Source organism: Nelumbo nucifera, chromosome 1 (assembly GCF_055504915.1).
Source record: "Nelumbo nucifera cultivar China Antique chromosome 1, China Antique-T2T, whole genome shotgun sequence".
NCBI lineage: Eukaryota > Viridiplantae > Streptophyta > Magnoliopsida > Proteales > Nelumbonaceae > Nelumbo > Nelumbo nucifera.
In genome coordinates this window covers 166,219,048-166,244,849 of record NC_142649.1, presented here as the reverse complement: position 1 = coordinate 166,244,849, position 25,802 = coordinate 166,219,048, and the positions used below count along the sequence as shown (strand labels likewise).

The 25,802-nt window shown below is 42.3% G+C and overlaps 1 protein-coding gene across 1 annotated transcript; it reads right to left on the bottom strand.

Annotated features, from left to right (window-relative positions):
• Window positions 1-2,430: 2,430 nt before the first annotated feature.
• Window positions 2,431-3,841, bottom strand: LOC104613252 (calmodulin-1-like). The gene is made up of 4 exons (XM_010280984.3): window positions 3,655-3,841; window positions 3,141-3,298; window positions 2,968-3,048; window positions 2,431-2,802 (listed from the first exon to the last, which is right to left on the bottom strand). The coding sequence occupies exons 1-4, from the start codon at window positions 3,728-3,730 to the stop codon at window positions 2,668-2,670; spliced, it is 450 nt and encodes a 149-aa protein (XP_010279286.1). The 5' UTR covers window positions 3,731-3,841; the 3' UTR covers window positions 2,431-2,667.
• Window positions 3,842-25,802: the final 21,961 nt, after the last annotated feature.

The following is a 25,802-nucleotide window of genomic DNA, read 5'->3' as shown; positions in this document are numbered from 1 at the left end:
TTTGATCTTAAGATTATATAGTTATTTGTTTAATTCAATTCAAGACCTTTATTATTTGCATGAGGAATTTTTATTGCTATGCTTAATACTTTAAAAGAATTAGCCAATCTTTTAATGATTTGATGATTCATGCATGACTGACCAAAGGATTGTTATGAATTAGATCCCTAAGCAATAAAAATCGCATGATAGACTATGATATCGAAATATGATTAGCTCATGTGTGGGAATTAAGGAAGCTTAGTGAGTCAAATCCCCTTCTACGATTAGAGGTTTCCAAATAAATTAATGCTTATTTTTCCTTTTGACAACCACTTAGAGATTTGATAATAGAATTTGATTAATAAAGGATTAATATGACTTGAGAAAGCTTATTAATTAATTTAGGGACATCTACCATCACATGCAAGTAACTTTAATATACCTTAGGGTAATTTCGGTCTTGAGTTGGATTAAATAGATAATTATATAACCTTGATTTAATGAAATCTAAACCCTAGCTGCATTCATCCATCAATTTAGTTTTTATTAAGTTCTTGGATTTGCATGAATTCTTTTAGTTTTTATTCATTCAATTGATTCACGAGTTCAACTTAGGTTAGTTTAAAATTGATTTGGTACTGTGATCTAGTCTCTGTAGGATCGACACTTTTCTCATCATTATACGCACATTTGACTAAGGTACACTTTCCTGAATTAAGTGTGCATAAATCACACAACAGGTACCCTAACCTTAGTCGCCTCACGTCAAGGACTACCCTCAATCTCATCCCTCAAAGTATATTAAGTGAAAAGGGAAGACAGGGAAGACGTAGTAGAAGACATCTTACCGAAGAAAAAAGAAGTTCGGGACACCTAAGATATCAAGCAAGGGACGCCAGCCGAACTCCAAGGCGTAGACTCTTCCCAAATGACAAAGTGAAATGGCTCGCCCACCCCCTTTTTATAAGGGCAGCCAATGGTCCAAATCAAATCAAATCAACGATGTAAATTTGACGCCACGCTTCGCACGTGCGTAACCTCAGGAAGACGAAATGACACGTCTGCCAACCCATAACAGAAATGACACAAAGACCGCTACACTTCACATGTGCGTAACCAAAGAACACTTCCACACCCAACTGCGGCCGAGCACTACATTCCTCAACTTCAGAACTGGGAGAGTGGTGTTTAGGTGATTGCTGAGCTGGCCAAGGATGCCACATGGCAATCTCCACAGCCGCCCCCCTTCTCAAGCCACGTTGATACCATGTGTAATGGAAGAGTACGACTAAGAAGGAGTGTCCTACATGGACAAGGAAGCGTACTCCGCCGGGGAAGAGGAAACCTCTCGAATACCTCATTGGACGCCCTCATCCCGACAACCCCGAAAGCCCTATCCATCTAGGACACAGACACCCAACTATAAATAGGTATTCCCCGCTCGAGGTAAGGGACTTTTTGGGACTGCACTCTTTGAATACCTCTTTGCACTATCTCTTCGGCTTGGACTGACGCTATTTCAACTTGTTCATCCCAACCATATCATTCTTGATCCTACTGACTTGAGCATCAGAGTACCTACTCGGGGAACAACTCTTCGAACCTCTGACCTTTCTTTTGGTTGTAGATCTCGATGCGCGATTTCATCCTTCTACCTCGACCTTGTCCGATTGGCAGGACTATCTGATTGTGTCTTTAATTTAGAACACCTCAGATCGAACAACATCAATTTCAATTACATCTTGCTGTAAAAATAAATTTAGAATGATTTTCAGTACTTTTCCTTAATTTCTATTTTTATTCCTTTTGATTTGAAGAATTGCACGGCCGGACCGTACAATTGTTTGGCATGGCCCATCTGGTCCAGGCCCGACAAAACTTCTTCCTTCCATGATATTTAGTCAAATTAGGGAGGGAAAATGTAAAAATGAAAGAAATAAGAAGATTCAGAAGAAAATTCCCCAAAGAGTGGGCTAGCTTTGAACAAGAAGAAAATGTATGTGCAAATAGCCCATTAACATCCATGATAGAACCATATATATAGGTGCTGAGAGGAATCAAACTCCACCTATTTTCTATTGAAAAGTAAAAGCAAGTCCCAAAGTTTGTGGGCCCTAAATTTCTAGTCACCCTTTGATGATTGTACTAAAGATTAAAGGGATTTAAGCTGCCTACACCTTGAATATACCTTATAAACATTTAAAACTCCCTATCCCCACCAACCAAAAGAAGATGAACAAGTCAAATCATCTCCAATAGTAATAGTAGTCCAACTGGGGTCCATTCACTCAAGTCCATGTGATGCCAAAGCTGTTCAAGGGTCGGTAAGGGAGTTTGCGGTGGGATAAGTTATATATTAATTAGTTTTTTAATACTTTCGAAAATTAATAAAATGTCATACGCTGCACCAAACCAACACCGTATACATTGATGAATAAAAAGTCAAAATTTAGAAAATTAATAACCTTGAAACTCTGAACTACAAATGAATAAAAATACTTGAGGTAAGACAGATGTTCCTATTTTCTTGTTTATTGGAGTCGTTTGTTTCATACAGAAGAAAGAATAAGGTGATCATCTACTTGAACACTCTTCTGTTTCAGCACTTTGGGGAGTTACAGAAATCTAAAGAAAAAAAAAATCAGCATTTTGATTAGATAACACAGTAACATGTCAACCCAGCGATCAAACGGCCATCATCATCCTCACGAATTCCTCGTAATTGACTTGGCCATCACCATCTAAATCAGCTTCCCTAATCATCTGTTCTACCTCTTCATCAGTCAATTTCTCTCCCAGATTGATCATTACATTCCTCAGCTACATATAAACAAGAGGATATCTCAGCTTCAATCTTTTTTGTCCATTTAAAATATAACTAAAATGCTGCTTAAACAAAACTAAGATTTGCTTTGGCTGATGTTCATTGTATGAGAAATGCATCTTTTTTTTCATTTATATATATATGGTGAATGACAAATCTACCTCATTAGCTGATATGTATCCGTTTTGATCCTTGTCAAATACTTTGAAAGCTTCTTTTAGCTCTTCCTCTGCGTCAGTTTCCTGTAAAAATACATACAAATCAAACTTCTAACTAAAGGTTCTTCAGCTTTGCTGTGACATAGAAATTTCTCTGCTAGTAATGTTAATGCTACCTTCATTTTTCTTGCCATGAGAGTTAAAAACTCCCCAAATTCTATGGTCCCATTTCCATCTGCATCCACTTCACTTATCATGTCTTGGAGTTCTTCTTCAGTCGGATTCTGATCAAGTGACCGGATTACTGTGGCCAATTCTTCTATGGTAATGCAACCTGCACACAGTAGACCAATTAATCAATAAATTTCTAAATTCAGCTATAAGACTTATATCTTTAAAAATAAAGAAAGAAGAAGAGCTCATCATGAACTCCAAATGACAGTAAAGTAATCAAAATGCATAAACCCAATTATCCAGAGATTCATCAAAAGGAACTCAAGTAAAAAAAATAACAGTAAAATACATGTTATATACAGAGAATCTTCACATAAAACCTTCGACACCAATCAATTCAAAACTCACAAGAAGACTATGTATATTTTAAAAAACTATGTATACTTATAAAAAAAATACACAGAAAACATGAAACATATGGAGTCAAGACTCAAAACAGGGTATCGTAGAACATACCGTCTCCATCTTTATCGAAGAGGCAAAATGCTTCCCGGAACTCTGCAATCTGCTCATCAGTCAAAACATCCGCCATTAACGTATTGATCTTGAAGACAGAAAGAAACCGATAGCTTTCTGTTAGAGAGAGAGTTGAGAAAACAAGAAAGGACTTTGTTGAAGTTAAAAGGCAATGCTCAAACCTCGTTAGGTAGATTAGTATATATACTAGATGGACTGGAATAGGATAACATAAGAACACAAATACAGAAGCGTGTAATCGACCAACTTTTATGTTTTTTTTTCACGGTCAAATATGCTTTAAGAAAATTTCCCTATTTTTTCCGAATTTTGTCGAGGTGGGTTGAATCATGAATGGGAAATTGGGAAGGATCTGAAAACAACTTTTATGATTCGATCGGTCCGGTCGTCCACCGAACCTAGTCGAGTCGACTAGTCTAGACCATGACTGAAAATTCTTTTTAATTTTCTTTTTGAAATAAAAATTCTTATTATTATTTATTCACCTTCATATATATATATATATATATATATATATATAAATTTATTTTCTTTTTTATTATTTTGGACAGCTGTAGGGTTGGATAATCTCAGACAAGAGCATTCAAAGTGAAGACCGGGGAGACATGGGGACTCGTGTACTTTGGTTTCTGACTCTTTGGTCTTGGCCTACCGGCTACCTCAACCCCCGGATTGCTTTGTGCTTTTTGCTTGCTTTTGTTGATTAATTCGGTAAAAAATGAATTAGTTACAGTGGGTAAAAATGAAATTGGTGTCAAAACCGAGGGTTAAAACTGGATATATAATTGCTTATGTTGGGAAGCGTTATAAAAAAAAGTTATAGACCCTAAGTAGGGACTAGGGTCCTATGAATAGCATAGGGACACCAGACACTACCTATGAAGGGTGTTGTCCATAGTTTGTTGTTGGTCCCACGTTGAGGATTCATTATGCATAAAACGTTGACCCAGCTGGATAAACAATCCGTGGTGGATGTTATAGGCTGTGGGCTGTGGGCTGTGGGGCAATGTATTAGGTTCTAGGGTTTGATGGGCCCGACCTCACTCTCAACTGGGCACCACTCTTCATAAATCCAACCAACAGAGTGTATCTTCTCTGTTGGCCTGCTCTAGCTCCAATATAATTTGGGCACTCTTACCATTTTAAAATTTAGTCAACTAAAGCCCAGTATGTTAATCTTTCTCTCTCTCTCTGGCACTTACCCACTTTGTTCTGTTTGACAAGTTCTTGGCTATTAAAATTATTAAGCATGATCTCACCACTATGTTTTGTTACAGAATGCAATCTTAATTAAGCTTCAAAGCAATTAAAGTTTAACCATTTTGTAATTTGTAATGACAGAAAAATTACAATTGACTGCCTCGTTAGAAAAGATTTGCCATCGACAGCCCCAAATACAACGTATAATTACAAATGTCCTATTCTATTTTTAGTTTTCTGCAACACCCAATACAGGACAGGGTACAATTACAAAACCATGCACTAAAATCTAAAGTCATCGTCGTCAATTAACGTAAGGAAGGGAGAAAGAGTCACATTGGTTCGTGGGAATCCTCCCCACGGTGTATGATGATGACCGAGTCAAATAGTAAAAGACGGTGATGCGTGACATGACACGGCCCCATCAATGTAAAATACAAAAAATTCTTCTAAAATTTCTAATAATTATAAAAACCTTTTCTATAGTTTTATTGTAACAAATAACTTCCCAAAATTCAGAAATTTAACAAAAACCTCCCTTTGTTCATTTGATTTAAATGCAAAATATCAACATTTACAAAATTACCCCAAAAGTGTCATTCAAAGATTTCATAAAATACTATGTTTGCCCAACATCTTACTCACAATTACTATTCTTTTTTGTCAGAGCAAAAGAACGTAAACCCTAACACTTGCAGGGCGCCATTGCTTAGAATATTCGGCTTCTCATAATATTCCATTTGTTTTACAGCAATTGTTCTTCACCAGTGACTATTCTTGACCGGCGATTTAAAATAAACATACAACTTCGACTATTCTTTACCAGTGAATATATCCGTTTTTTAAAGCTTCCATTGTTCTTCATCGGAATATTTCTTTTCTTCCCTAGAGTCAAGGGTTCAATTGAATCTGGAAATCTAAACCTCTTCAAGATATTTGGCTTAAAGTGTATGGATAGAATCTTTTCTATCAACTTCGATGGTTATTTTGTAGATGTAACCATACTCTGATGATATTAACCTTGAATATCAAATGGGTTCCTTTGTTCTGTTTCAAAATTTAAGATATATTACACTCCAAACATATACACTTTTGCTTTTCACTCTTGGGAAGAAATGAAAGAAGCAGTCATTATTATTAATGTTGTGTAAATTTAGTTAAATAGTGGGAAACTGGGAACTTAATTGGAAAACAGTTCAGCACCAACTGTTCAATACTTCAAGTACGTGCAGAAAGATACAGAACATTTGAATCCTCTCTGGTCTTTATTCTAGACTTTCAGACTTTCAGTATCCATGTTGATCTGTATATTAAATTATTAACGTGAGCAGCCATAGTAAGGAGCTCTTTTTCCTTCTCATAGTTCGCTTGAAGAAATTGTACATCTGGATTCATCTCTAAAATTGACATACCTGTATAAAGAAAAAGAACAAAACAAAAGTCTAGATTTAAGCCCGTAAAACCCTTTTCTTTGATTTTGGTATCGAGTTTTAACTTTGGAAGAAGCAAATAGAGAAAAGAATGGCACTGATATTTGCTTCCTTATGATGAATAATGGTAGAGATTAATCAATACCTTCGGATGGAAAGCTTTGCATCCTCCACAGAGTCCACAACAACAAAGTTTATCTCTTGCTATGAATCAGGGTTTAAAGGGTTGAAAGATTTAAGAGAGTCGATGCTCTTTTGGGGTTTCTCTCTTCTTTTGGGATTTCAAACATGGCTCCTCTCTGAGTCATATATCATGAGGTCGATTGGGCATTTTGTTGAATTTAAAATGGGGTTATTTAAGTAATATTGTACGTAAAAAAATTGGTATATAGAAAAATTGATGTATCAGCTTGAGAGGTTTTCGATGAGTTTTTCAAAAATAGAGATTTTTGTTGAGTTTCTCAAAAATAGAGGTATTCATTACAATGAAACAATGGGAAGGTTTTATGATTATCAGAAACTTTCGAGGAGGTTTTTTGTATTTTACCCTTTTTATTAAATCAGATGATGGATGAATGGATTAGATTACTCAAAATAATATTAGTATATGTGGTCATGGTTCGGATATATATGAGAAAAAATAGAGAATATTTTATATGAGAAAATTAGAGAATATTTTATTTCATTTAAGAAGATGGGGCCCACTTGCATATCGTGAACTGACTGACTGGTAAGGGATCTGATCAGACATTATTTTAATGCGTACACGTGTAAACGCGGTTTTTGATCTGGCTTCTTGTCTGTGTCACGCGGCTGTTGACTGTACACTAAAGTAGTGAATAGCACAGAGCACAGTAGGGAGAGCAACACATCAAGATCAAGGTAATTAATCCATCACCCGTCCGTAGAATAACACGCTCCAGCGATACTGAACGTGCAACACAGATCCATCGTCACCAAGTCCAAGTGTGTTCAGAGTCGGACCGCGGACGGACTTGTTCAAGTTCAAGCCATCCCGAACCCGAAAGAAAGTTGAAAGTTGGAACGCATAAACCAGGTGCATGCTGCGCGCTCTCTCTCGATCGATCGAGATTATGTCGTAGTCAATTTATTAGGGATGTCCAGTAGTAGACCATAAAAAGTAAAAGTTGTTGAGACCTTAAAAGTACTTTTGATTGGAGGATCCGGTAAAAGGCACGTAAGTTTGACGTTTAGAAATTTTACTTTAATTTCTTCATCCCCACAAATGTATTTTCACACGTGGCCCTATTGAGATGGTTTAGACTCATTCATATTTCAATTTCTCCTTAAACATCGATTGACTACTTTTTCCACATAAGTAATCAAGCTCGACCCAAGACTTTGAACTTTTACGAGTTTAACGAATATAGGACCCACCCTATACGTGGCATGTGGCATGTTGCACAGCCAGGCGCCCAGGCCCAGGGGGGCCACTTCAATCGCCCACTTCTTTCTAAATATAGAACAGCCCTTCTGATATGCATCCATTCACCACGTGTACAATTCATATATATAAATATAAGTACAAATATAAATATGTAGAGTATAAAATTTTATATTTGGTATGTATTTATACTGTTTATATTTGCATTTATACTCTTTTCAAACTGAACAAAAAGTATAAAATTTCACTAGGATTGCAACCTAGGATGGGTTGGATTGAGAACTTGTTAAATGTTTAATGGGCCCAAACCAAAGATTAACATGGGCAGGCTCGGGTTATGCATTGCATACCATGAAAAATCTTCGAAATGGGAGATGCACTCTTACTTAGTGCAATGGTAAAAATATCATTAATTGGAGAAGAAAATATGTTAGAAGCTGGCTTACCAAAAAAACACATCGTGTAGCACCTTGCGTACATGTGAGCACAAGCACATGACAAACTACATAACTGATTATAGACTATTATCATCATCTAAGTTTTATCACAATTATATGAGATTGGCCATGAATCCCGTTTCAGATTTCACCATTCCATTATGTTTAGAACAATTAAAGAGAAAGAATCCAAAATCAACATTAATTCATTTTGAGATTCCGATATCTGTTTCGTTTAATGCTTATCTTTTTTATTGTGTATGTATTTAGAATCGTGAGTATTTATTTATTTAATATTTATAAAATCAAGAAAAATAATAATAAATCTAATTATTAATATTTAAACACCATTAAGCATCACAATTGCAAAACAGTGAATAAACATTTATCTATTAGAAGAAGCACTAAAATAAAACTTCCCCAAACAATAAATACACATAAATCAATACTTGCTTTTATAAATTTTTATACATATAAGTCCGCATAATAAAAGAAATGGTAAGTGATGCCTCTGTAACAGCGTTTGCTGAATAAACGTACTCTTTTACACACTTTTTTCTAATGCAAAAATATTATTTTCTAATCTCATTCATCTCAATTTATGCTCAGCCTCTTTTTCCTGTGTTGATTCACAACACAACCTTACATGGAAATTAATCCCTTTATTTATTGTCTCTAACCAAAAGACCAACATAACATTGTTTGTACAGATTGTACAACCAATAAATAAGTGACAACCATGCATATTGCGCGTGAAGGTATGATATATCTGTCAGTCCCAAAGCCCTCTCTCTCTCGACAAACTGGTCGTCTAACTGATAACAATATCACCCTCCTTACCACATGACTGTAGGTAGCTAGCTATCACCGACCAAGCAAACCGAAGACCACCACCAAGCACCGACGAAGATAAGACTAACAGAAACAGACATAGGCAACTGTGCCTCGAACACAAGAATTTGCTCCATGCTGATATTTGATCAAAAACCATGGGATCGAAAAATTCAATGGCAGCGTTCTACCATAACTAGCTACTATATATGTTAGTGTTGCAAATAATTACGTGTATAGAAGAAAAGAAAGCATGCGTCAAATGGTTGTTGATATTGATAATTTATATTGTTGATTATGTTGATGACGTGCTTATTCCTTATTGGATTTTGTATATCTTTGTTTGTAGCAAATGCAGAGTCATTTGAGCTTGCAATATCATCTATTCATCTATGGCTATACATTTCAAATACAACCCTATCGATGACAAAATAGCTATAGTGAACACAGGATATAAATCATTTTGGAAGCTGTGCGGGTAGCATCTTTATGTGTAGCAGATTAATCAGGAATCAGTTACTATGAGGGCATTGTATGTGTTTGGTTCGGTGAATACTTATTTATAAATAGGCTGTTTATTTATAATTTTTTATTTTATATTTTTTACTTTAAACATTTTTTGTATTTATTGTTTGATTGAATTTTACTTTAAATACTTTTTATTATGTATCTCAAATTAATACCCATTAAAGTGTGTCACATCAATATAAACTTTGGGCGTTGAGGAAAACAAAAATTTAATGTTTCTCCAAATATCCTATACACAAAAATCAAAGCATTTCAATTTTCTACAATTTATTTAATAAATGGTAAAACAAAATAATTGTTTCATTTTGCTTCATCTCCAATAAATGCTAACACTTATATAACACTGATGTAACAGCATTTTTTCAATAAATACCCACAATATCAAATACAGCCATTATCAACCAATATTATTTTCTAAATCAAATGCATGATTGAACGAACCATTCAAACTATCAGCTGTCACAATTTCGATTTGGTTCATCTAAAACTTGGCTTTTGTGGCTTTTGATCAAATAACATGGTTATAAACCGTCTGAAGTCTGATGACTCGGTAGAAAATCCAGTTTATTTCATAAGACCCTATATAACTAGGACCATCATTGGGAATGGCTATTTTTCTCTCATGGACCCCGGTATGCATAGCCTATCTCTAAATTATATGGGAGATCTTGATTGGTTATAGGATTGTTCTGTTGATCTATTAACGTAGAGTGCCAATACTTACCATGTTCTTGGGTACAAACCGCCATAATTAATCTATTAATTTTCCTTCTCTCTCTCTCCAATTTCCATCATATCCTATCTCCAAAATATTAGTATGCTCGATATACCGGTAGAGGTGTATCAAACAGTATCTATGATTTTTTTTTATATATATTTTTTTAAATTTGATTCAAAGGAATCGATTTAAGATTTATTCACCCCTGAACCAGTTGAAACCCTAATACATCGTCTATAGGAGCATATCAGAAAGCTTCCGATACGTATCAGAAAGCTTACACCTATAAATGCATGTGCTACTCAATAAAAATTGATGGGTTTAAGAATGTCAGTAGATTGGGTTAAGTGATAAACCAGCAATGACCTAACGTTCAGATTAGTCTTAGGCTGCATTCCTTATTTTAAAGAATTATTTCCTTTTTACATTTAAAATACGTTTGAACATTGAATTTTTAACTGTTAAAAAAAATAAATTCTTAAAATAAGGAATGCCAAATGCAGCCTTAGTTGGGCTCAGGTTGGGTTCATGATGGGGTTAATCGGATAAAAACATTGAAAAACATCATGATGGGGTTCATGATGGGGTTCCAAACAGCCAAAAGTTTTATCCAGTGATGAAGCTGTGTTAAACTCGGCACGTAGACATTGGTGCAATGGAATTGTATATAGGCTTAATTTTGGTATTATAGATTAATTGTTGCAGATTGAATATGATTTGAGTGAAATCAAATGGATGCATGGTACAAATTAGCTGTAGTTTCAGCACTGCACTTGATGATTGATTGTGCTCCATCTTAATTAGGCTTGTCTGGGCTTGTGTTGATTACACGTTAGAGAGAGGGGAATAGGACAAATTGGGGAAGGGGCATCAAATTGGCATTCAGTTTTTGTTCGATGCATCAACTTCTTAAAATTTTATTATTCAGTCAATTATTCCATACCATTATTATCTACCTCATCAACTTATTTTGTAAATGATCTATATCCTCTCATTAATTCACATCTCTTTCGTTCAAGCAATGAAGTTTTCAGTTACTTCAAACGACAAAGTTTTTCTTTATAATTCATATAATATATTCATAGATAGTAAAGGAGATATAATAAAAGACTTCATTCCCTACAATATTAGTAAGGGGGAAGAAGTCATAAGCACACTCATTAAGAAAATGGATTTCGTTGATAGAGATTGAGAGAAAATAACACAAAAACAGTTAAGAAAAAAGAGAACGAGCAGTGGAGCGGAAGAGAAACAAAAAATGGATTTTGTTGATAGAGAGATGATTGTGAGAGGGAGTTCTTTGAGTAGAGGGAGGCAACTATAAGAATGAGAGAGTGAGAGGCAGATCAAGGGATAAAGGGAGCGGGAGAGAAACTGAAACCTTTTTTTTTTGTTTTCAATTCAACCAGCATTAAGGGCAATTTGAGTATAAGCATTTTGTTGTATTAAGGGTGTTAATGGACCGGTAGTCCAGTCCAAAACCAATTTGGATGGATTGGATAGACCAACAAGATATATTGGATTGGATCAATCCAGTCCAAAATATTTATTAGATTGGATTGGACCCGCTTCATCCGAAATACATTTATATTGAATTGTATTGGATTAAGCCAATATCTGGTCCATTGATATAAGATAAGAATATAAGTATCAATGGATTGGGTTTGGGTTGAAACAAATCTAAGTTAAAACGAATTTGAACAGATTGGATGGTCCAAACATTGAATTTGATCGGTTCAAAATGGTCCAAAATATTCATTGGATTGGATTGGACCTGGTCCATTTGTAATGGACACACATTAGATTGGATCGGATTGGACCAAATCCAGTCCAACTGACACCCCTATATTGTATCCAATATGGATTAAAAATACTTTATTGGCAATAGGTAAATAAGCCTCTGATGGAGGATGATTTGACCCGACCCATTGAGGCGATGACACGTGGACCTGACTCGGCACGAGCAACAGCTCAGCACCGCAGCTTGACTGCGACTAAGTAGCGAGCCTGCAGAACAGCTCGCTATGTCATATCTCACTGTAGGAGGAGCTCGCTACAACGCGAGCTCAAGATCCCCCAAGCTACCGAAAGGGAATACTCCAAGACTATCCCAGCTCGCGAGCTAGAGTAACCAGCTCACTCCAACACTTAGGCGGAAGAACTGCCCTAAAGAAAATCTTGATAAGGGCCACCTCGAAGTATCCCTAAGAGCTCGCTACAAAGTAGCTCGCGGCAAGGATAGCTCGCTACACGACAGGGTAGCTCACTACAAAGTAGTTCACGACTAAGCAACGCAATTTTCTCAGGAAGCTTCTATCTAACAAGACCATACCCGTTAGACTACGCCATGTCTCTCAACTGATGGTGCAGTCCCTGCCTTTTCGACAGTCTGCACCCACGTCTCTCGACAGATGGTGGCGTGCCTGTCCCTTCAGGACGTGTCACTCACCCAAGAGGATGGTACCCTACAACGATCACCTGCACAGCCCTGGCATGTAACGGCTGCAACAAAAACCCAGTGGCGGTTACGCCCGATTTGACAAGAATGCCCCTATAAAAGCCCTTTAGTCGGAGGGGAGAGGGCTTTCGGATTACCATCTGAACTTGAATTATCTTACTTGCTCTCGAGCTAATCTTGAGAACTCAGTGATCCAGCGCGACCTACACTCTTAGCCTCTTACGCTCTTTTCTTTCTTCCCAGCGTTCTAACTTAAGCTTCGGAGTATTCCCGTCGGGAAAACCCCCCGGGAATCCTTCACTTTCGTCTTCTCAGGTACCGTCTGTTGCCAGTAAGGAGCCAGTTAGCAGCCAACTAGGAGTGCCTGGATCGTGCCGCATCATTTGGCGCCGTCTATAGGAAACGCTTCAAGAAGCCTTCCTCTAAGCTTTTACAGTTTTCTTTTCGGAAAACTCAGCATTCAAAGCTTCCTCGAGCAACGCCGGATGTGGTGTCAGCCAGAACGCTTCTGGGGAGAAACCCCAACTTCCTACTGTCTGTATTGGGCAGTTCACCGTCCCCCTCTCCGTGGCCGAAGTTCCCAGTTTGAACGTGCCTCTCACAGTGGCACCCGCAGTCACTCCACTCCCTTCCATAGTTGGAACAACCTTTGCTGAACCCTCGGTTGTGCCCCCAGCGGCCAACCCGAACCAGTTGGAGGACTTAATGCAGTGCATGCGAGCCATGCAAGATCAAATGCAACAATTTCCACAATTCCAACTCTACCAACAACAAGTGTTGCACCAAGTTTCCCAATACCAGTATCAGCAGCAGTTTCCTTCTTTGCCTCAGGCCCAGTCGTCGCTTCCCCCTCGGCATCCGGCCACGAAGCAGACCAAGCCCTCCCGCCGGAGTGAACGACCTCGCCGGGGAGAGGCCTCCTAGGCCCAAGATCCTGCCAAGAGCCAAGCCTCTTCCCATAGCAAGAAGGAGAGGCCAGCCACCCCCGCCTCACAGCCTATGGGCAGGTCGAGGGCCTCCCAGCCAACCAAGCCCGTATCGCCCCAACCTTTGCAGTTCAAGCTCCCGCTCACGGAGAATCCGTTTGAGGTTTTGACCGCGGACTATAGGCAAGGCCCTTCGGTCCAGAGTCACCACCAGCAGTCTGAGCCCTTTGAGCTTGGTGACACCGAAGCATCAAGCACCAACACCGAGCCAGCAAAGCAGCAGCAAAGACGCCGGCGAGCTCGCCGAACTGCTACCCGGGTCTCTCCCGAGCTCAAAGGAAAAGAGGAGGTATGCTCAGGTGAAGTGAAAGCCACCCCTCTCCTCTTAGTTTCTTCCCCATTATCTCTAGAACTCCTTGTTGTCCCCATGCCCAGGGACTTCAAACTCCCTCCACTGGACAAGTATGACGAATCCTTCGATCCAAAGGATCATGTGGACGCCTTCTAGTCCCAGATGCACCTGGCAAGAGCCAGTGAATCCTGCATGTAAGTGGCCTTTTCCACCACCTTCAAAGGGGTAGCCCGCACATGGTACCATAACCTCGCACCTGGTTCGATAAGAAGTTGGGCACAATTCGTGCAAATTTTCACCTCCCACTTCGTCACTAGCAAAAGGTGCCCGAGAACTCAGGAAAGCCTCATCGGCGTAGTCCAAAAGGAAGGGGAGTCCATTCGGAGTTACATCAAGCAGTTCAACGATACTTGTTTACAGATACCCGACCTGGATCCCACAGTTCGCCTCACCGCAGCCAAGCGAGGTATCACCCACAAAGAGTTCAAGTGGTACGTGGTTGTCAATCAACCCAAGATCGTGACCGAGTTCCTCAACCTCGCAGACCGGTTCATAGGGACGGAAGAGGAAATCAACTAGAAGGGTGAGCAGGCCCCAGAAAAAAGGAAGAGGGAGCCAGAGCCCCCGTCTCAAGGCGATAGCAGGAAGAAGAAAGACACAGCTCGGGGGGCAAGGCTAATCCAGCCCTTCCGAGCTCCGACAGCAGAAAGGGACTACATGCCCCTCAATGCAAAGCGGGTCGAGATCCTCATGGCGATTAAGGATGCTCCGTACATGAAGTGGCCGCCTCAACTGAAGGCAGACCCTAATGTTAGAAATAAAAATTTGTACTGTAGCTTTCATAAAGATCACGGTCATAGCACCGAAAGTTGTAAAAACCTCCGCGATGAGATAGAAGAACTCATCCATCGCGGATATTTGAGAAATTTTGTACAAGGCAATATTAATAGTAATAAAGTAGGTCGACAAGGGGAGCAAAGTAGAGACGCTCCCGAGTGCAGCAAGCAAGCGGAACAGCCACAGAAGCAGCCCTCCGAAGAGAGACCAGTTCGAGGGACCATCCATGTCATAGTTGGAGGTTCAATTGTGGTGGGCTGCACCTCAGTAGCAGCTCACGCATCAGCCCACGAGGCTGGCAAGGAAGAGCAGAACCCTCCGAAGCGGCCAAGGACAGAAGACCCCATCTTCTTCACAGAGGATAACGCACGCGGGGTCCACTACCCCCATGACGACGCGCTCGTCATAAAGGTGAATATCAACAACTTTGAAGTCAGGCGTGTCCTCGTCGACTCAGGCAGCTCAGTGGACATCCTCTTCAAAGTAGCCTTTGACCAACTCCAACTTCAGGAGAGCAACCTAAAGCCCGCGAACACTCCCGTGGTAGGCTTCAGCGGAGAGGAAGTTCGGCCCCTGGGAAGGATAACAATACCTGTGGAAGTCAGCACCTAGCCTAGCATAGTGAGGCTCAACCACGATTTCTTCGTAGTCGCAACCCCCTCCCCATACAATGCCATAGTAGGTCGGCCGATTACCCATGTCTTACGGGCTGTGGTGTCCACCTACTACTTGGCCATGAAGTTCCCCATGGACTTCGGTATCGGGGTAGTGCGAGGTGACCAGCTTGAGTCTCGCAAATGCTACATCGCTGCCCTCAAGGGAAAAGCCAAGGTGGTCGATAACCTCGAGTTGGAGCGACCTACGGAGCAAAGCAAGGAGCGAGCTGCGCCCACAGAAGAGACCGTCTCTATCCCAACCTCGACGGAGGACCCAGCTCGAACTCTTCAGATCGGTGCTTCCATTGAGGAGCCTCTGCAATCTAAACTGGTATGCTTTTTACTTGAGAATTTAGATGTTTTTGCATGGTCCGCGGCAGAAATGCTCGGCATAGACCCTTGCATCATAACTCATAAGCTTAATACGGATCCTATAGTTAGGCCCGTTAGACAGAAGAAACGCAACCTAGCCCCATAGCGATGGAGGGCAGTCGACGAGGAGGTTAGGAAGCTCCTTGCAGCCGATTTTATCAGGGAAGTCCATTACCCGAGCTGGGTGGCCAGCCCCGTTCTGGTGAAAAAGGATAACGGTAAATGACACATGTGCGTCGACTACACCGACCTGAACCGAGCTTGCCCAAAGGACTGCTTCCCCCTTTCCAGGATCGACCGTCTAGTGGATGCGACCTCGGGGCATGAGTTTCTGAGCTTTCTAGACGCCTACTCGGGCTACAATCAGATCAGGATGGACCCGACAGATGAAGAAAAGACTGACTTCCTAACCGAGCTTGGCCTATACTGCTACAAGGTCATGCCCTTTGGGCTAAAAAATGCCGGGGCGACCTTTCAAAGACTTGTAAATAAACTGTTTGAGCCATTGATTGGCCAAAAGGTAGAATGTTATGTAGATGACATGGTTGTCAAAACCCAGTTTTCGTGTGACTTAATACAAGACTTGAATTTAGTTTTCGAAATCCTACGTAGATTCAATATGAAGCTAAACTTGAATAAGTGTGTCTTTGGTGTCACCTCGGGTAAATTTCTGGGATACATTGTTAACTGACGCGACATTGAAGCCAACCCAAACAAAATAAAGGTCATCCTAGATATGAGACCACCCCGAAAAATGAAGGAGATTCAGAGGCTAAATGGTCGAATAGTCGCTCTGAACCGCTTCATGTCCAGGTCAGCAGATCGTTGCCTACCTTTCTTCAAAGCAATTAAAAGCAAAGGGTTTGAATGGACCCATGACTGTCAGCTCACGTTTGACGAGCTCAAAAAGTACCTCGCTAGCATACCGGTCTTAACCCAGCCCAAAGAGGGCGATGTTTTAAAGCTGTACCTCTCAGCAAGTGACGAATTGGTCAGCTCGATACTAATAAAAGAAGTAGATCGGGTCCAATGACCTATCTACTATGTTTGTAAAGTGTTGCAGGGAGCAGAGACAAGATATCCGGAGATAGAAAAACTGGCCTATGCACTGGTTGTTGTAGCCCGAAAGCTTCGTCCGTACTTTCAAGCTCACACTGTTATCGTCCTCACCAACAAACCTCTGAGGCAGGTCTTATTCAAACCTGAGGTCTCTGGTCGACTGACGAAGTGGGTCATTGAGCTTAGCGAGTACGACCTCCAATACAAGCCACGAACTGCTATTAAGGCCCAAGCCTTAGCAGACTTCATCGTGGAGTGCACTTTCAGCTCCAAAGTCCCCAAGCCAGTCGAGCACGAGGCCCCCAGTTCGGGCGAGCCCGGAGCTCCCAGACCGGTTGAGTCCGAGCACCATGAGGTAGCAGGAAATGTGACATCTCTCCTAGTTAGGCCAAGCGCGAATTGGGATGAGGAGCCCTGGATCCTTCACGTAGATGGCTCCTCGAACCAGCAGGGCAGTGGAGCCGGAATAGTTCTGCACGGCCCAAGTGGCACAAAACTGGAATACGCACTATGCTTCGAGTTCGCGGCATCCAACAATGAAGCAGAGTACGAAGCATTAATAGTCGGGTTAGCTCTAGCCAAAGAAGTGAAAGCCAAGCATATCGTCATCTACAGCGATTCCCAGGTCGTGGTTAATGAGGTCACAGGCAAATATGAAGCCGACTATGATTGCCTACCTAGCCAAAGTAAGAGAGACTCTGCTCAACTTTCAGTCACACTTCATCAGGCAAGTCCCGAGGTCGGAGAACGCTGAGGCCGACGCCCTGTCCTGGTTAGCCAGCACCAGTGAAAACACCATGAGAACCGTGTACATAGAGAACCTGCCTCGGCCTAGCATTCTCGGGGGGATAGAGGAGGTCGCTCCTGTCGTTCAAGTAGAGTCGAGCTGGATTGATCCGCTCGCGAGCTTCCTGCTACACGGGACCCTCCCTGCAGATCGCAATGCCCCCAGAAGGGTAGAGTGTCAGGCAGCCAAATACGTCATGATAGACGAACGGCTGTACCGAAGATCCTACACGCTCCCCTACCTACGCTGCTTGCAACCTTCCGAAGCCGAGCTCGTACTCCGCGACACTCATGAGGGCCTGTGCGGCGGACACTTGGGGGGCAGGGCCCTTGCCCAAAAAGCACTACGATAGGGATACTACTGGCCAACGATGAAAGTAGACGCTATTGAGCTCGTCGGAAAGTGTGACAAGTGCCGGAAACATGCCAATATCCACCATCAGCCCGCTGCCGATCTCAAGTATCTCACCAGCCCATGGCCTTTCGCGCAATGGGGCATCGATATACTTGGACCATTTCCACCAGCGACATGCTAGAGGAAGTTTCTAGTGGTAGCAGTGGATTATTTCACCAAGTGGGTAGAAGTCGAACCTCTTGTAATGATCACAGCCCGAAACGTCCAGAACTTCTTTTGGAAGAATATAGTGTGCCGCTTCAGGTTACCTCAGGTATTGATTTCTGACAACAGTAAACAGTTCGAGGACATCAAATTCCAGAACTGGTGCCAAAACATGGGGATCCGACAGAACTTCACTTCAGTCGTGCACCCTTAAACAAACGGTCAGGCAGAGGTCACGAATAGAGCTATTCTCTGCAGACTAAAGGCACGCCTAGACCGAGCTAAAGGACTGTGGGCAGATGAGCTACCTAGCGTTCTATGGGCTTACCGAACCACAAAGAAGACCGCCACAGGAGAGACTCCCTTCAACCTCACCTACGGCACCGAAGCAGTCATCCCAGTTGAGATCGAAGTTCCCTCGCTACGACTGGAAGCATATGACGACAAGGCAAATGAAGATGAGCTATGTACCAACCTCGACCTACTCGACGAAGTAAGGGACCTCGCATATATCAGGACCGCAGCTTACCAACAAAGAGTAGCTCGGTATTATAACGCCAGGGTCAAGAAGCGGAACCTCCGCGTCGACGACCTGGTCCTTCGTAAAGTTATGGTACCTGAGCCCGGCGTTGGCAAGCTCGGACTGAATTGGGAAGGACCTTACCGAGTGAAACGAGTTCTCGGGGAAGGAACATACGAGCTCAAAACCCTTGAAGGGAAACGAGTACCTCGGGTATGGAATTTTGTCAACTTAAGGAAGTATTACCTGTAACCACTGAGTAGACCACGAGTCGCTCCCAGAAGCTAAGGGCCAAAATGTCGAGCTAACACGATCTCGACGCAATAAGACCCAATCGCCTCTATGGCATGGGCAAACTACTGAGTAGACCATGAGTCACTCCCAGAGCCTAAGGACCAAAATTTCGAGCTAACACGATCTAGGCACAATAAGACTCAGTCGCCTTTATGGTATAGGTGAACTACTGAGTAGACCATGAGTCACTCCCAGAGCCTAAGGGCCAAAATGTCGAGCTAACACGACCTTGGCGCAATAAGACCTAGTCGCCTCCATGGCATGGGCAAACTCCAAGGGAAGACTATAAGTCACTCCCTCAGCCTAAGGGCTAAGACACCGAGCTAACTAAGACCTCAACATCGAGAAAGACTTGGCCACTTCAGTGGTAAAGGAAAAGTATGAAGTATCATAGGCGTAAGCAGCTCGGGTTTGAACCCTACGAAGCATAGCTCATCTCAGTACATTGGTTGAACTAAGGAATAACCTACAAACATATAGTTCAAGCATACATGGTAATCACTTCGCGGTATACCATAGAGACGCCTTAAATGCTAAGGGATAGCTCGGGATAACGATTACCGAAAAATCTGTTAGACAGTTTTGTATGCCCTTAGCTTCAATCATTTTGATGTACTTTTGTTATTTAGTGGAAATAAATAAAGTGCATGTTTGATTCATGTTGTTTGGTTTAATTCTGTGTAAAACCCTAAAACTGGACATTTGTAGAGACTCATGTTAGTTTTAAATGTTCACAGCCGTTGGATAAGTCTGGGGAGATTTATCCTGCCAAGGCTGATACTGGTGTGCCACCAAGTGTTGGGATGGCCTGTCTCAGCCATCAGGGTAAGACCCGAGGCACATACAGCATGGGATTACTTGAATCCTTGAACCGGACCAGATTTCCAGTCTTGCCCTGGACCTTGGAGATAGATGGGCAAAACTGGAAAGTTACACCTGACCCCTAGACTCGATTATGACACTTCACTAGGTGCTGGATCAGGCTGCCTTTGATATGCCAATCAGTGAGATCCTTAGTGGGGATCAAAACCTGGGTATGTTGGGGCAGTTTGAGAATTCATCTGAGTGGGTGGTCATAGTGACAGAATCAGCCACTTTGTCGGACAAAGGGTAATGATCGGGAATGCACTCTCTCTGATGGAAACCAAACTGCCGGCAGTTGATTTCAATCGTTGGAATTTTGTTTTTGCAAAATTAATATATTTACATATATATGTACGGTTTCAAAATGTTTGCAAATGGTTTTAATTCCCGGGATCCATGTGAGAGGAGAGTGCGGCACTGTTCCTTGCAGCCGAGGGAGAGGTCCTCTCTTGTCGGGCAGTGCTTGATCATTAAGGGCTGAGAGGTTAAGTGTAAGACCATTTAGGATAATACCTGATGGGCTAATCTTGCACCTGCCCACAGTCCCTGGGTTTTTATAAGATGGCTTGGCCCAGGGACCACTTAATGTAAGTGTTGGGCCCATAGGGTTCATACGATGGACTCAAGGGGTTCATTGAGATTTTCAGTGAATTTGGCTGGGCCTTGTATTAAAGGCTGGGCCGAACCCATGTGGCTGGTGTGTAGATCAATGCTTGGGTCCCACGCCATACAAAGAAGCCCAACTGGGCAGCAGATTGGAAACTAATTAAACACTGAATACTTAATGGGCCAAAAGCCCATTTCGAAGTGGGCTGATATGATCACCCATCAATGGGGCGAATTTGAGATTGAAGTTAGCAAAAGGGATTGGGCTCTTAGCCTTATCCACTCTTAGAGACCAAATTCAAATCAGATTTGAATCTGGTAACCTCCTGATAAGATCAGGAGTAAGCTAACTCTATCTGGGAAAGGGATTAAGATTATCCTCTATCCAAATACTGATTTGGATTGGGATAACTCCTAATTAGGAGGTTTCTTAATCAAGAAGAAAAGAGAGGAGATTTTCGAATGAACCAAGAGAGGGAAATCAGATTTCGATCCAAGAGGTTCTGGTAAGCAAGAAAGGTTCCTGCGAATTGAGATTAGATCTCATTCTCTCCAGAAAAGAAAACAGTTCAGCCTTTTCGTTTCTGAAAATCTCCTCCTGCCGCCGCCATCTGTATTGTTGCAAGATTTGATCTTTGCAGAAAAGAAAGTCAAGAAACCAGTTCTTGACATCAGTCTTGCAAGAAAGACTGAAAGAATTCAGTGTTTAGTACATCCAGGGGATTCTTGTGAAGGATCCAGTGTGTAGGACGCATCCTGCTGGTTCTGTTCCATCCACAGCTGTGTCATCTTCAGCAGGGACAGATCTTGGAGCATTCTTTGGGCGTGAACACCAACTTTGGGAGATACTGCTTCTCCGGATCAGGTATAATCCTTCCATTTATCTTTTGGTACAGATCTGGTTTGATTAGGGTTCAAGTAGATCCTTGAATATTGTATTCTAAATTCAGGGAATATGATTCCCAGTTGGGAGAAGGTAGGAAATTTTTGAAATTCGCCCCACCCATTCCGCAACCTTTATGGCGTCCATTAGATGGATCCTACCATTCTTTCAAAATCCTACTTGGAGTATGCAACTCTAAAAGCTCGAGTGACGAGATCGCTTTAGCAAAAAATAAAAAGAGCACACCATACTTAGAAGAAAAAGAAAAATTCCATTACTACTTCTTAAAAAAAAAACCGAGCTAAACAGCTCGAGAAAGTTCAACAAGAGATAAAAAAGGGCGTAGCCACCCAAGAAGATCTTTGAAAACCGGGTTTTGGCACTCGGGAACCATCAGAAGTCAGTCAGAAAAGCAAAAAAACAGAGCCACCAGCCTCAGGGGTCCACCTCGTCCTCATCCTCCGAAGAGTCAGGCTCTTCCTCCTCCGCCTGGTCCGCCGTCTCGGGAGCCAGGCCCTTCATGGTGATGCCATCGAGGTTGAGCCCAGAGAATTTCTTTCGGACCAACCAACGGCAGAGCTTGAATCCGGAGCGGTACGAGCTCGAGCCATACTCCACTTGGAAGTCGTGATACTCCTGGAAGTCCTTGAAGTCCCAGACTGCCTTCTCCCACTCGGCCTCCACCATGGTGTCAAAGTTCCGAGTTCGGTTCAGAAGTGTAGACTCCAAGTCCCGAACCTGTTGGCGAAGGAGCTCCATCTCCGCTGCCACCCACAATGACTCCTCCTGTAGCGCACGCTCTCCTCGGAAAGCCTGGCGATCTGCGCCTCTTGGTCACGGACGAGCAGCTCCTGGGCCTCACTCCCCTTGCGAGTGTAAAGGAGCTCACCCCGGGCCTGGTCGAACTCGCCCTAGAGCTTTTGAACGAGATCCCTCTGATTACGAGCGTCGCCGAAGTGGATGTTAGTCCGGAGGGTCATGGCATGGATGGCAGTGTTCACTTGCCAAACAAGGGACTAAGGTCAGAAAACAGCAAAAGAAAGGAAATAATGAGAAGAAAAGAAGGACCACTTATCACCATACAGTGGGAGGCGGCAAACGCGGTGAGCGCCTTGCGCTCCATTTCCCCCACCTAGCGACCTCCTCGTGGCAGATTGCCCTTCGGCTCTTTTGGCCAGCCACAATGTAGTCATTGACACCCTCCCAGTTCCCTACCGGGAACTGTAGGTAGGGGAATGGGCGGGAGGGACCAGTAGGAATCACCCCTTGCCTCGGGAGCTCGCCCTCCTCGAGGCCACCTTCTCTGGTGCCTCCTTCAAATGGGGTCGATAGAACTTTAGGCGGTGGAGAAACAAAGTTTGGCTCAGCAGACTCGAACTCAATGCCCCCAGAGGTGGGAGTCCGGTCAAGGCGCAACCTCTTCGCCTCGCGCTTCTGGTTGCTCGAAAGATGGCGGCGCGCGTCAACACTAGACATGATGGCTGCCAAAAAACCACAAGGTATTAGTCCAGTAAAAAAGATGATATATGTATACACATGATATATTTTTACAAGGCACTACGCGACCTAAAAAGGCAACCTACCCAAACTCAGGCCAGCCTGTGTGAGCTTTCCCTCGATCAAGTAGTCCGAACAGAGGAAGCCTATCGATGCCCAAGACAGCATCGTTTTCTGAGTTTCAAAGTCCAACTCGGCCCCGGGGTCCTGGATGGCGCCCCTCCAAGAAGTTGGGAAGGACCACCCCTCGGGTTTACGGACCACAAAATAGTCCCGCTTCTAGGCGGGAATCTTGTTTGGCAGCTCGTACAGGAGCTTATAGCCACGACGGGGAGAGAGGTAGTAAAAACGCTTTTTCGGAGGAGCTCCGGGAATGGCATTCTTGATGTAGAGAATAAAAGCGAAAATATCAAGGTTAAGGGGAAGACAGTTCTCGTAGAACAAAGAAATGGTCCCAACCATGTTCCGGATAGCGTTGGGATGGAGCTGGTCGATGGTAACATTGAAATGGTTTAGCACTTCCACTATTAGGGGGTGCAAGGGAAGACGCAGGCCAGCCTCGAGCTGTTCCTGGAAAATTACTATGTCGTTGGGATCATGCTCCCAAGGAAAGTTACCGGTGGGGAGACTGTAGAAGAGGTCCCCAGGGAGGTAAAAGTAGCAGATTAGAGACCTGAGTCTCTCCGCCGTCATAGAGGAGGGACCAAAGGTGTCGGGCTCCCTCCCTTGAGAAGTAGAAGCCACGTCACCAGAGGCCTCGCGAGCCTCCGGAACTTGCTCCCAAGCTCCCCCTGAGCTCGAGGGGGCATCATCGTCCTGGTTACCGTCCCGAGAATAAACATGGTACGGATACCCAAACATGATTGACAGGATGATTGAGACTCACCGGAAAAGACGAAACGTTGTGAACGGAAGAGCTCGGGTAGACTAGATGGATGCATGACCTCAGAACCCGAAGACAGCAAGATAGCATGAAAGAAAATGAGGCCAAGGGGAACCTCCTATTTATAGTCATCGTGCCTCCAAATCAACGGCCCAGATTGAGACAGGTCTAATGGTTCGCAGTCAAGCTGAAAGCACGTCTTCTGAAACCAAAATGTGACTGGTTGCACGTCTCCCATGATTGAGGTAATGATGGCTGCACGACACCCAGAGTTAAGAGCCACTTCGGCACGCTTCTCGGCATTCGAAACGTTAGAAATCTCCTAACTTCTGCACACACATTTAACATGAGCAGTCAATCAAGTTTGAACTATGGTCAAATCAACCCGTCACACTTCATGAACTCCTCACGCTAAGATGGCACTCTTAACCCGAGGAGTGGAGGGCAATTGATGGAGGATGATTTGACCCGACCCATTGAGGCGATGACACGTGGACCTGACTCAACATGAGCAACAGCTCAGCACCGCAGCTTGACTGCGACTAAGTGCGAGCCTGTAGAACAGCTCGCTATGTCATAGCTCACTACAGAGGGAGCTCACTACAACACGAGCTCAAGATCCCCCGAGCTACCGAAAGGGAATAGACGTAAATACAGAAACCAAAAACCATTTTTATTTATTTTCAAATCACATAGTTGTTGAGCAGATAAAGATGACTATGAGTAAAAGAGTGTGAGGGAGATTGAGAGAGAGAGAGAGAGAGAGACTAAAAACCCTTTTTTTATTTTCCAATCACCCAACATTAAAGGGCAATTTCAGTATAAGCTTTTTATTATGTCCAATATGGATTAAGAGTCTCATGTTGAAAATAGCCACATAGCCCTCCGATAACATGGCGAGGACTTTTTCAACTTGAAATGTAGAGCCGTTTGTTAGAGTTTTGTCGATTTATGGACCAACTTGTAACCAAATTTTAAATGTATAGCCGGCTCTGACTATAATTTCCCTTAATTTAAAGCAAATCCAAAAGCAATGCTATTTCTTATCTAGATGGTGGGTCAATGATCCAACTTTTCAAAAAAACGCATGATGTCATAATTGAATAATAAATATTTAAGTTTATTTTTAATCATATTATTATTATTATTTTAATTTTCAATTTCTATCTTAACTATGACATATCTAAAATTCAAGTAATTAATATGAAGAAAAATTTCTCACATGCAACGCATGTACTTAATTACTAGTAAATATAAACAAAACCAAACACCCTCCAAATCATCTCTCTGTTTCCCAGGTAGAGAGGGGTTTGGTATCCTATATATGGACATGCCAGTTCAGAGGCTGGGACTTATTATTGGTACTTCAAACTTCAAACTTAATAGCCATGGTTGCCGAGGCTACAATCTACAGACACCCTGCTCTGCTCAATTAAACATCCTTACTTTCTGGTGTGAAAACTTTTTATTTTACTCATTTTTTTTTCTCGTTGTGCGAAGTAAAAGCTTAGGCCAGAAGGGAAGTCGGCTATATGGCTGATTGGCTTCAACTCTTTTGTGCGTTCAGCATCAACACCCGAACAACAAGCTTTATGTGTCTCTTTAATCTCCTTGGGCAAGTAAAAAATGAAAAAATTCTCCATAACCAATCGGTTACATCATAAAAGTGGTAACCAAATATGGTGAATTTTCATCTTAAAATGGTGAATCCAAGGAAAAAGATTTGGCTCCTGTTTGTTTGAGAAATGTGTCCGACCAATTGCTTAATTTTAGGGCTTTGGGGTTAGGATCTAGGACTTAAGGTTTAGGATGTACGGTTTAAGGTATATAAAAATAGGGCTAAATTGGTTTTAGCGTTTCCATTTTGCCATGTAAATTTCATCGATCAAACCATTTAAAATTTTCCAAACCATTGAAAAAGTGGGTATCAGAAAAGGTGATTATTGATATAAAACCTCACTCCATTGAAATGCCAGCAAAACTGAACCAATAGTGACATTCTACACTCCATCCAAACGCCAATAAA